Raw genomic sequence first — 13,020 nt, forward strand, 5'->3', positions numbered from 1 at the left:
GTTGTTCTTTGAGATGTGTGTCCCCGTGGGTGCTCCACTACCCGCCCTCTTCCCCGCTTCGGAGTCCTTTTTTCTTTGTCTTCCAGATTCCGAGGCTGCCTCGAGGAACTGACAGGGGCTGGACCGCGCACTCACACAAAAGAGCGCGAACACCATGACATGTGGTCCAGCCAGGTACTGCTATTAGAAAAATCTCCGTTCTGCGGTGCCGGGGCAAGCCCAACACCTACAGTGGAGCACCCATGGGGACATACATCTCGAAGAACGACAGTTACTGCACCAAGGTGAGTAACTTTGCTTTCAGCTTGTAAAAATATTTAAATATGAAGAAACTGCTGCCTCCACAGTTAGGAAGGAAGATATCTTATGTCCTGGCTAAAGTATTGCACAGGTCTATGATTGTGTACAACATACAGTACACCATGGGTGGTGAAGCTGCTGTTCGGGTAGGCAAGCTGCCCTGCACCCTCCTTTCTGCTGCACTCTTTTCTCGCTGTCTCCATCTCTCTGCTCACCCATTCCAGCCAGATCCCTGAACCCACATGTAGCAAATGACATGGGGTGGGATGACGGGTGTTCTTCTAAAATTTCTTTCTAAAGAAAATGGAGCATGTTTTCCACTGCCTGCCAAATTGTGAAGACTGGATATGAATAAGGTACTTAATTAAAAGTACTAAACTTGGGAATAAAAAATGTGAGTCATAGGTGTGTGTTTTGTTTTGTTTTTTATTATAACCTGCAACTTGTCAGATTTATTTGCAAAAACTTTGTCGTAAAGGAAAGTCAGTTGTCCTGCTGAATACAACATTCAATATTATGGAATACGTGATGCAGTCCTTGGGCTCGTCTACATTGGCCCCTTTTCCGGAAGGGGCATGTTAATTTCAGAGGTCGTAATAGGGAAATCCGCGGGGGATTTAAATATCCCCCGCGGCATTTAAATAAAAATGTCCACCGCTTTTTTCCGGCTTTTAGAAAAGCCAGAAAAGAGCGTCTACACTGGCCCCGATCCTCCGGAAAAAGCGCCCTTTTCCGGAGGATCTTATTCAAAGTAGGAATAAGATCCTCCGGAAAAGGGTGCTTTTTCCAGAGGATCGGGGCCAGTGTAGACGCTCTCTACCGGCTTTTCTAAAAGCCGGAAAAAAGCGGTGGACATTTTTATTTAAATGCCGCGGGGGATATTTAAATCCCCCCGCGGATTTCCCTATTACGATCTCAAAAATTACCATGCCCCTTCCGGAAAAGGGGCCAGTGTAGACGTAGCCCTTCTGTTTTGCATTTTCTCCATCATATTTCTAAGCTGATTTCATATTTTAAATACAGGTTGGACCTCCCTGGTCTGGCACCCTTGGGACTTGAGCTGTACTGGACCAGGGAGTTTGCCGGATCAGGGGAGGTCAATGTTCCCCTGCTGGCTGTCCTGCAGCCAGCTCCTCACCCTGGAGCTCTGAAGGCTGGGATGCCCTGCCCTACCACTGCCCCGCTAATGCTGGGAGTTCCCCAGCCAGGGCCGCCCTGATGCCACCAGCTCCATGACCTCCGGGGGTTCCTCAGGGATTCCTGGATCTTGGGCCACCTGGCTGCTGACTGTTCTGTTGTTGTGGTCCGGCCCTGCTGCCACCAGAAGTTACCTGGGGTTCCTCAGCCAGGGCTGCCACCAGGGATTCCCCCGCTGCCATCTTGCCCCGCTATCTGTGCTCCCCAGCCAGTGCTCCCAGGCCACTGCTGCTGAGCGTTTCCCAGTCAGGGCTGCCAGGCCATCCCAGCCCCGCTGCTGCTAGAGAGTTGCTAGGATTCCTAAGCTGGGGCTGCCCGGCCACCACTGACTGTGCTCCTAGGGGCTCTCCAGCCACCCGACCTCACTAATGTGGAGGGTTTTCTAGCCAGGGTAAAGACTCCCTGATGCCACCTGGCCCCACTGAAGCCAGGGTTCCTCTGCCTAACTGCTGCTGGGGCCCAACATTCTCTTGATTGGCTCCCGCTTCTGTGGCCTTGCTGGATCTCAGATGTTGCCATACCAAAGAGTCCCAGATTTGGGAGGTTCAACCTGTATATTCTTAAGCCTTGATAAAGTAATCCTTCTAGATCACTACATTTAAATTCACCAATTTAAAATAAAGTTTTTGTGTTTCAATTAGTCAGCAGTTTAGTGTGTTCCGAGCAAAGCCCGTTGCTTTTAAAAAAGGGAACGCTAATGTATTTTAAAAACAATGAGCAGTTGGGCACCTTAGGACATAACACATTTTTTAGGAAATGAGCTTTCCCGGGTAAAACCCACTCCAGGTGAGTTGGAATGGAAATTGCATGATCTGGGGTGTATGTAGCACTAAAAGAAGTTCTCTCTTGATTGTAGGATCAGTGTTAATGAAGCTAATTAAGTCAAGGTTGATGTGTTTCATTTAGGGATGCCATGGGCAGGGAGCTGCTCCCATCCCATAGGAGAACAGCCTTTTCCTGTGATGGTGGTGTGGGGGAGGCTGCTCCAGCCCAGTGGTTGGTGGGAGGGCTACTCCAGCTGGGTTGGAGCGACTCCCTACCCCGCCTGCCCTCCTCTGTAATTGGGTAACCAGTTAATATGTTTGAATCGGCCAATTCAACGGGGCATGAGTATCTGATTTGTGTAATTAATCCTTTGTCGTAGAGACCACCCCGTTTGGCCAATATAGATGGCCAAGGGGCATTGCTGGCACTTGATGGCATAGATCACATTAGAGGAGGTACAGTTGTATGAGCCCCTGATGTTGTGGCTTGTGTGTTTATGTCTGAGAGAGTGTCACTTGTATAGATGTTTGGACAGAGTTGGCAGCGGGGTTTATTGCAGTAGGTTCTTGGGTGAGTGTGTGTCAGGTGTGATGTGTGGCTTCTGGAAAGAATTTGCTTCAGGTTACGGGGTTGTCTGTAAGCAAGCATTGGCCTGTCTCCCAAGGCCTGTGAGTGAGGGAATGTTTTCCAGGATAGGTTGTAGATTGTCAGTGATGCGCGCTGAAGAGGTTTAAGCTAGTGGCTGTAGGTGATGACTAGTGGTGGTGTTATTTTGTTTGTTGGGCCTGTCTTGAAGAAGCAGATTCCTGGGCGCTCTTCTGTCTCTGTAAATCTGTTTCTTCACTTCCCAGGTGAGTATTGAAGTTTTAAGAATGCCTAATAAAGAGCTTGTGGGTGTTTGTCTCTGTCTGTCTGTGGGATTGGAGCAAATCCAGTTGTATCTTAGCACCTGGCTGTAAACAATTGGTCGTGTGAGGTGTCCTGGATGGAAGTTAGTCCTGTAGGTAAGAATAACTCTCAGTTGGTTTCCAGTATAAGGTGGTGGCAATGTGTCCATCCTTTAATTGTACTGTAGTGTCAAGGGAGCAGATCTCTTGTGTGAACTGGTCCAGGCTAAGGTTGATGGTGGAGAGAAAGTTGTTGAAATCTCTGTAGAATTCTTCAAGGGTCTCCTTCCCAGGGGTCCATATGGTGAAGATGTCATCAATGTAGCGCAAGTAGAGGAAATGTGCTGGGAGACAAGAACAGTGTTTGCTCTAAGCTGCGTAGCAGCACAGCATCACAGGTGAATCATCAGCCCTACCTAGTCAGACTGACTGACTGGGTAGGGCTGATTAATCACTTGTAGAGCTGTGCTGCCTTGCAGCTTAGAGGGAACACTGGACGAGAGCTGAGAATGTTACTTGAGGTCAGCTATAAAAATGTTGGCATACTGTGGGGACATGCAGGTGCTCATTGCAGTGCCACTGACTTGAAGTTATAAATTGTCCCCAAATTGGGAATAGTCATGGGTGAGAACAAAGTCATATAGCTCAGCCACTAGGTGTGCTGTGGTGCCATTGGGATTGGTGTTCCTGAAAGCTAGTAATCCACTGTGTGGAATATTGGTGTACAGCTTATACATCCGTAGTGGCCAAGGTGGTGTTTTTCAGGGATATTGCTGGTGTTCTGTAGCTTCCTCAAGAAGTCAGTGGTGTCTCGAAGGTAGCTAGGAGTACTGGTAGCATAAAGTCTGAGGAGACCATCAACGTAACTGGATAATCCTGCTGCAAGTGTGCTGATACCTGAGATGATGGTATGTACGGGATTTCCAGGTTTGTGGATCTTGAGTAACAGATAGGAATATTCCTATTTGGGGTATATTTGTATAGATTTGGTCTCGAGTTATAGCAGGGAGTTTCATAGGGTAGCTTCTTTTGGTATTCCTTAGTGGAATCAGAGGAAAGAGGCCTGTGGAATGTGGTGTTGGTGAGTTGTCTGACCTGTTATAGTAATCATAAACACCTCCTTTGCTACCATACCAGTGGGTGTTGGCTGGATGTTTGCACTTCACATCTCCTGAGCAAATTTCTCCATTCTATTCGTGTAAACTCTTTGAGTTAATTGAATCATAGGATAGCACTGGTATAATCTATAGCAATCTGTGGTTCGTGGATTTTATCCAGAATCTTACAATCCCTTAAATTTTAATGAGGCTTGGGCACCCAAATTTCTTTGGAATCTTTGAAAATCCCACCCTCCATATTTCAGAATGTTGCCTTCTATTATAAAGGAAGAGTGTTTGTCAAGGAAAGTTTATTACCTAACTCCTGATTATTTACTAAGCAACTAACCAAGTCAGTCTCAATAAATCACAAGCACGAACCATGATCTGCAAGTTGACTTGCTAATCATATTGTCAGAGGGGTTTCCGTCCAAAGGAAATTTCCTTCCTAATGTTGCATCCAGATAAGCTGAAGTCTATATTATCAATACAGCTGTTTAAGAGCTACTTCCGTTTTCCAGCTGTGCATGTTTTGCATGATGCACATTTGTCTTTACCCCTGAGGAAACAAATGTTTTCACAAGCTGCAAGACATTGGCAGCTCCACCCATCTCCTCTGGCTTTTATTAGACTTTGCAAAATCTAAAAATATCTTTTTAAAGATGTGATATTTTTTGATAAATATCCTTCATATTAATATAATCTTACAAGGTACAAGTGACTGTAATGCATGTAATTAGTTACTAATGTGTATTGCCATTAGTTTACTTTGCTTTTATGTAAATATATATAATATAAGCATCAGTTAGTTATTTTCCGTGTTTGTCACATTTTTCTAAGCTGTAGATGCATTTCCTGATGTTAAAATATATGGGCAAATAAAATAGATGTCCTTTGTTTGATTCTGGGCATGTTTTAACAACAAGTGTTCTTGCAGTTTATCAGTTTGAAGGTGATGGTGAAATCAATTGCAAAAATCTGCCATCCATTGTGAAATGTCAAGCAGAATATTGAAGAAGAGCTGACAGTCAGTGGCATGCCACAAGGCTGTGTGGGAGCCCAGCTATTTACTATCAAGCAGAGATTTTTCCATGCAGGGGAGAAGACACATTTGGCCAGTCAGTAATTTGACCTCCCCAAAGGAAAATGTATGTATTCTATCCTTGCTGTTCAGTCATAGTAAGCAGCAAGGTTTCCTCCTGTGTGGAATATTTTTTTCTATGTGCACTGAGGCATGTCCAAATGTGCTCTGCCAAAAGAAACACAAAACCTAGCTGTAGGTGCTCTGCTAGTCTGCTGGGCAGCATTGGAATCTCTCCTGAGTGGCTGCACAAGCACACAGCTTACATGGATAATTGGTAAGCAGGAAGAAAGACAGAAATACACCACCAACAACCCATTCCCACCCTGATAATGGGCTATAACAAATAACTAGAATGTACAAGGATTGGGCAGATGTAAGACTTAGAGTATGGAAATTAGAGTGAAAGAGGTTTCATGACTGAAAACATCACAGGTGCAGTGACTAGAATTTGTATTGTTTCCATTTCCACAGTGGGGAGAGGAAGAGGGAACCTCTTTCCTTTCCCCCTCCCTGCATCCTCCCTGGGGTGGGGAGAAATGGAGGTGGGAGACAAACAAGACACAGATAGGTAAAAAAGTAAAGAATCAGAAAACAACTTCTGCTGATCCAAAGGAAGTAATGGAGACCACAAAGAACAAGACCGAGAAAGTGCATAGGTACAATGAGAGGAGATGCATTGGTATTGAACATGACTGGAAGACACACTGTGAGAGGAGGACTGCCCTGTCAGAGTGGTAGTAGGGCTTCATGTGAAAAGGGTGGGAGTCACTGCTTAAGGAAATAGAGGGGCTTCCTGGGAATGGAATACATTGTTGTTTGACCCATGCAGTTGTGTTCCTTCCCCAGATTTGGGCCAGATCACCAGCAGAGGTAAATAGCTTGATTGAAGCTGTAGTAAACACAGGTTTACCCTAGCTGAGTATCTGGCCCCGTGTATCCCCTTGTTTTTTCATATAACATCCATAGTCTGTTTTACCTTTCCCTGATTAGACCCTATGTCTAACTCCTCAATTCCTAGCTGCTAAAACAACACGGTATCTGCTGATTTGCTTTACCACCCATTATATGTTATCTGCACTGTAAGGAGGACTGGAGAATGGCTGATGATCATGTCTTTATTTGAATAGATTTCATTACAGATAGCTTGGTAACTAGACTTCACAGCTTTCTAGAAGCTATAATGCTTTAAACATCAAACTTGCCGTTTGTATTTCATCTGTATCCATCTCCTCTGTAAATATAACAGGCATTTCTTAATGTTACATTACCATATAGAAATTTTAGTAGTTGGATACACATTATGTAGTGTTCTTGGAGACATTTGAATCACAGCGAGCTTTTTGTAAGCTTCATGGAGAAGGGAGAAGTGGTAATTATTGCTGAAAATTTTTTCAATAGATATAAATTGTTGCCAGTTCTTTAACTGTTCTGTGTGACTAGTTAAAAAGAATCACTCTTTACTTAAAGCATGGGCATGCAGCTAAGGAGTTGCACTATAAATATTTCTGACTAGTATGCTTAAGATTAGCAGAGAGTATATTTAAATTACTATTTGTATAGATTAGCATTTCCACTAGTGAGAGATACGGTTATTTTTTCGTTTGGGGCAAGATTGAGCAAATTGCTGTTGGAAACAAGGAGCAGCTTGGGTATGGGAGGCTTTATCTTTTTTAATATTTGTTTTTGTAGTATTGCATTGCTGGAACAGAGTCTGTGCTTTCTAATGAAAAGGCCCACATCCTGTTCACACTGCTTATTAACCATATATATCTTGGCTTTGTATTGGTGACATTGTCAGATGTTGCAATAATAATTGGAATGAAATATGTTGTCTCAAAGCATTGAGCATTTTGTGGGAAAAAGTTGCAACATAATCAGGAGTAGAAAGCAAAGGTCTGCAGCATGTAATAAACTAGGGTTGGTTTATTATCAGGGTATCAGAAGGCACGCCTTGCATGCCTCAGTTACTGCTAACTTCCTGGTGTGTTGTCATGCCCGTGTAATACTGCACTTCATTAAGCGAGAGCCACTGCAAACTGTAACATGGGCTCGTTGACCTGTTGAAAACTCATTGGTATGATTTAAATCTCTCTGAGGGTCAGTTCCAATGTATTAGCCTCCTCATAATGCACTGCAAGAATAAATTCAGAAATACATAGGAGGGACTGAGCTATTGCAGTGAAATACTTAAAGGCCAGGGAGTATAGAAAACAATAGATTCCGTTCTGTGTGAAAATTCAACCATCCCCCCCTCCCATGTTTCCAAAAACATTTCATATATAGCTAAAATAATGTAGTCAGTGTTTTTGAGGGCCCTTCAATGTGGTTTCTAAATCCGAGTGGCCTGATTACCAAAAGCGCTGAGTACCCAGAAATCCCAGTGAAGTCAATGAGAGTAGCTGATGCTCAGTGCCATTGAAATCAAGCCTCTTATTTAGGGAGCCTGCATATGGATTTAGGAACCCAATTTGGACACTTAATTTTGACATGTTGTGCCTGTCACTCTTCCAGAATCCAGTGAAATCACTGGGTTTCTTTTCATAGTGTAAGGCTTGATATATATAAAAAAGGTCCTGATCCAAAGCCTATTGAAGTCAGTTAGCACCCTGAGTGACCAAGTGATGCAGCATTTTCTGGCTAAAAGCCATTTGATACTCAGCAGGCTACTTTTTAAGAGTTTCTGAATTAGTTATCTATAGTGAGCATGCACATTAAATGAGCTATGGTGTTGGGTTTTTTTTTTTTTTTTTTGACAACAGTTATCTGTATAAACAGTTATGAAAATGCCTACTATGTGTATTCCTCCCTCCCAAAAATCAAAATCAAACCAAATCTTGTCTCTCCTATGGTTTTATGTAAATCCAGGTCAGTTTCACTCTTGACATTTTAAAACAATCCTTCTCTTATTCAAATATTTAAACAAATATTTATGTCCTAAAATAAATACTATTGGGGAGGAGGGTATAAGTGAAGTACATTAGATACATTTCTGCTGTCACACGAATGTTAATCCTGAGTAACTATGTATTTCAGCAAAGTCACTCTGAGTTTACACCAGTGTAATCAAGAGCAGAAGTTGGCCTATTATCTAAAAGCTGCAAGATAACCAGGATTAGCAAAGCACAGGGCAATGTGGTGATCCACAAACTCTCTTCTCTTACACATCACATAGTCATGTCTTTAAGAAACAGCTTCTGATGCCAAATCCTGAAGTCCATATTCCAGATTGACTTCTCTGACATTGCTAAGGCAGATTTCCCAATGAAATCAGATCTCCTAACTTCATCAGAAATTACCATAAAATAAGAAAGTTGGATTTTCTGTGAAATGTCCTGATTACTAAAATAACTCCTCTGGAGACACTAGCAAGTCTCTTTATTTGAATATATTGGAACATGAGTTTGAACATCTTTTTATATCTGTGTATAAGCTTTGATTTGTTTCGAATAATCCTGTATTATTTCTTTGCCTAGATGAACGAGAGGCAGTTCAGAAGAAGACTTTCACAAAGTGGGTTAATTCACATTTGGCACGTGTATCATGTAGAATTACTGATTTATATACTGATCTTCGTGATGGACGGATGCTTATCAAACTGCTGGAAGTTCTTTCAGGAGAGAGACTTGTAAGTATCTGTATCTTTATATTCTTTTTGTCATCTCGTCACTAAAACCATGGGTGAAATCCTGGCTTCATTGAAGTCCGTAGCAAAATTCCCATTAACATCAGTGGGGTCAGGATTTCACCCATATTTTTAAGAAATCTCTTCTTATGAATTTGTATTGTATTACCGTAAGTGAAGGCTTGATTTAGTTCCCATTAGAAAGAATGCCAATGTCTTTAGTAGGAGTTAGAACTTTAGCATCTTGTCTGTCATTGAGTTACTGTGCAGTATCAGGAAGGTCCTAAACAGCCTCAAATCCCATTGGAATCAATGAAGGTGCTGAACATGCTATGGCTGTTGGGGGTGTGTAGGGGTGTGTGTAGGGGGGTGTTTGTTTATATAAAATAAACGAACTAGAACTCTCTGAATGAAATCTTTTTCCTCAGCAGTTCTCATTTTCATTAACAGTAAATGAGGGAAGCTATTGACTTGTCTAGCATCTGTGTAATGAAACTTTGGTGTTAAGAAGTGGTGCTGTGGAAGTGTATGACTATTGGAAGTATATTTTGGGGAATGGTGGGGCACTGCTTTTCCCACATAATCATTTAATGATGTCTCTGCTGTTAAAACAGTCTTATCAAAGGAATACAGGTCTTCCGCTGCCACCCAAGACTACATGAGGTTGCAACTGCATAATCAAGTGTCATCACCTGATTTTATTAATGGAAGCCACATGGGCTAAGACCCTACATAGTGAGTTGGTCTCGTGCCCCACAATGTTGTGTTAATAAAGCAAAACTTAATACAGTGATTTCCAAATATTGTTTTAATTATATAAACTCCTAGATGCATACATGTACCCTGTCCTGATATTCTATATTAGGATTAGACATACTTAGTATGCATGTATTAATTTTACTCAATAAATGTCTTTATACTGAATAATTTATTTTAATGTAGTATTCATGTTTGATGTACTCAGTGCAAAAAGTGCTTATTCCAGATACAGTATAATTTTTTTAAATTACACTGGTGTAAATGAGATTAGAGTTGGTCTTCATTGTAAAACTTAGACTTATTTTAGGTATCAAGATTGCAAAGCCTTTGACGCAGTTCTACCCCTTAATTTCAGTTTAGTTAGTTGTGCTAAAGTGAGTTTTGATGTTCCATATCACTTTCTGAGAAACTAAGACCAGCCATGCAACTTCATCTGTGTGGTTTTTTTTTTCCTCACTAAGGTTTGAAAAAAATTGATGTATTCAATTAACATATGCTGTAATATTGGGCATAATGGAACCAAGCCAGCAGTATGCTCCTGCATCCAAAGACAGTTTCCTAACCACTGGTCTATTCTTCCACTGAACTATTATTTTTCCATGTTTCAGGATGAGGGCTACAATTTGTGAGACTTACCTCTGTGGTTACATCACCATTAAAATTGCGTATTAGTGGTTGGCAACATTACAAATTCTTATTTTAGCGTTATCACTGTAGAATGTGAGTACAGCCACCTTTGTTTAAACAGCACATTCTTGCATGCCTTCCACTGCAAACATGGTTATAGATAAGGTAAATCATGAAACCTTCAGACAGTTATGCTTAATGAACAATATATTATTCTGACTGTGTAATGTGGCGTATTTGCTGAAATTGTTACTCTTTGTAATTACCTTTTTTTTTATTCACTGACCATACATTTTAGTGCTATACAAGACAGATCTTGAGATAATCTTTGCTCAAAAAAACTTATCGAGAGCAAACCTAGAAAGTCAAGACAATTGGGATAACAAGACAGAAGCTATCTTAGATATACTATTTTAAAAACTTTAATGTATTCTTTCAATAAAATATATAACAATCTTACACTTGTGTTACAAATTCTAGCCCTCCTCCAGCAACAGAAAAGAATACCATAATTTAGCGACTATACCCCACACCGGAATATACCCCACGGTTTTTTCTATTTGAGTAAAAAAAAATTAGTATACCCCACGCATGAATATAACCCGCAGGGTATACAAGACTTTTCTATGTCAGGTATATTTTCTGGGGGTATATTTGCGGGGTCGGGAGGGAGGGTTTGCACTCACCGTCCTAGGTTCCAGCGCAGCCTCCAGGCGGGGGAGAGCTCATCCGACAGGTTCTGCCGCAGGAAGGGGTGGGGGAGCAGGAACCACCAGCCTCCGGGCGAAGGAGCGCTCACCGCCTGGTTCCTGCGCAGCCGCAGGAAGGGGCAGGGGGATGAGTGCTCCCCCGCCCCTTCCTATGGCTGTGCAGGAACCCAGAGATGAGCGCTCCCCTGCCTGGAGGCTGGTGGCTACGCAGCCACAGGAAGAGGCAATGGAGAACTCACCACCTGGTGAGTTTAAAAAAAAAAAAAAAAATCTGTATACCCTGCACCTGAGTATACTCCGGCCGGGGGAAGGGGAGAGGTATGTAAAAACGAATATAACCCGCAGGTTAAATTCGCTAAAGTACGGTAATTCAGTGGAAAGACAGACCAGTGGTTAACTTGTGAAGCAGAAGAGCATAGTTCAATTCCATTCCCATCAAAGACTTAGGCTATGTCTACACTGCAGCATTCTTCCGCAAAAGCTTATGCAAATGAAGCGCAGAGTGGAATATTGCCACACTTCATTTACATAATTGATTAGCCGCTTTTGTTCAAGAGGTTTTTGCGCAAAAAGGAGTTGTGTAGACGGCTGCTTTTTGCGCAAAACCCCCCTTTTGCACAAGAGCCGTTCTTCCTAAAAAAAATGAGGCAGAATGGCTCTTGTGCAAGAGGGCGTTTTTTGCACAAAAAGGAGCGGTCTACACAGCTCCTCTTTTCGCAAAAGCCTGTTGCACAAAAGCAGTTGCTAATTAATTATGCAACTAAAGCGTGGCAATATTTCACTCTGCGCTTCATTTGCATAAGCTTTTGCGGAAGAAGGCTACAGTGTAGATTTAGCTTAAGTGTTTTACCGTTTGGTAAGTCATTAAGGCATAAATTTTCCAAAAGGGGGTGCTGATTTTGGGTGCATCAACCTTTGCACAAATTTAAACATGAAAGGCCTAATTTTTCCTGAAGTGCTGCTGACATTCAACCCTCTGAAAACCTGTGAGGCATCTCAGGTTGGGAACAACAAAATTAGGACACCCAAAATAACTTAAATTATAGTAACTCTTTAATTATTGCATCCTGTTTACCTGAAGGTCAGACTTCCTGGTCTGTAATTTCTGGGATCACACTGCTACCTTCATTAAATATTGTACTCCTCCTTGCCGTCTTCAGTAGACATGATTTCAAGTCCCAGTTTCTGTGTAGATCTTATTACTTGAAATATTGAATGTGCCAAGAGTTTTAGAAGCAGCAAGACAGCGTTCTATAGTCCCACTGAGCAGAGAGAGAGAATCCAGTCAAGATGAAAAAACAATAGTAATTTTGGTTCCACTTACTGTTATTCAGCTTCTCCTAAACCAGTGGTCTCCAACCTTTTTAAGGACAAGATCACTTTCTGAATTTGTCAGTCTAGGATCTACATCACACCCAAATACCCCTGTCCCTCCCCTTCTTCAAGGCCCCACCCTCCTCACTCTGTGAAGTGGGGTACAGGGGAGCAGGAGAGAGTGACATTAGCACCCCCCTGCCTCTGCCTTCCCCACCCTGCACAACAAGCGGGAGCCTCTGAGGGGGTAGCTCTGAGGCTCTGGGCAGGATCAGCAAGGCAGTGTGGGGAGAGGCAGCTGAAGTGCCAGCACTTGAGTCTCCTAGTCAAACCAGTCAGAATCACCTGTCAGAGGCTCCAAGATCTACCAGTAGATCCTGACCTACTGGTTGGTGACCATTACCCTAAACAGAGAAATAAGACTTAAGTGTTGTATGTTGCATAAAACAGAATTTAGCTCAGAATTTAGATGGTCAATACGTACTTCAGAATCTCTGAAAGCTCAAAGGTCAAGCCACTTAAGTAAATTCTGAATGGTGAATTCTGTCATGTATTCTACTAGAAAAGGGAAGATTTAAGGGTATTTGGATTTTTCTTGATTATGTGCACAGGACACATCCAGTCAAACATGTCAATTATGTTCTCAACTAACAATAAA

The 13,020-nt window shown here is 42.2% G+C and overlaps 1 protein-coding gene across 5 annotated transcripts in view; it reads left to right on the plus strand.

Moving 5' to 3' along the window:
- SPTBN1 (spectrin beta, non-erythrocytic 1) overlaps positions 1-13,020 on the plus strand; it is a 211,532-nt gene that overhangs the window by 125,602 nt on the left and 72,910 nt on the right. For all 5 annotated transcript variants that reach the window (XM_075925482.2, XM_075925484.2, XM_006122116.4 and 2 more), the window contains one exon: positions 8,804-8,955. In XM_075925482.2, the coding sequence (XP_075781597.1) occupies positions 8,804-8,955 (152 nt within the window). The remainder of the gene's footprint in view (positions 1-8,803; positions 8,956-13,020) is intronic.

Source organism: Pelodiscus sinensis, chromosome 3, assembly GCF_052426305.1.
Source record: "Pelodiscus sinensis isolate ZL-2025 chromosome 3, ASM5242630v1, whole genome shotgun sequence".
NCBI classification, from domain to species: Eukaryota; Metazoa; Chordata; order Testudines; family Trionychidae; genus Pelodiscus; species Pelodiscus sinensis.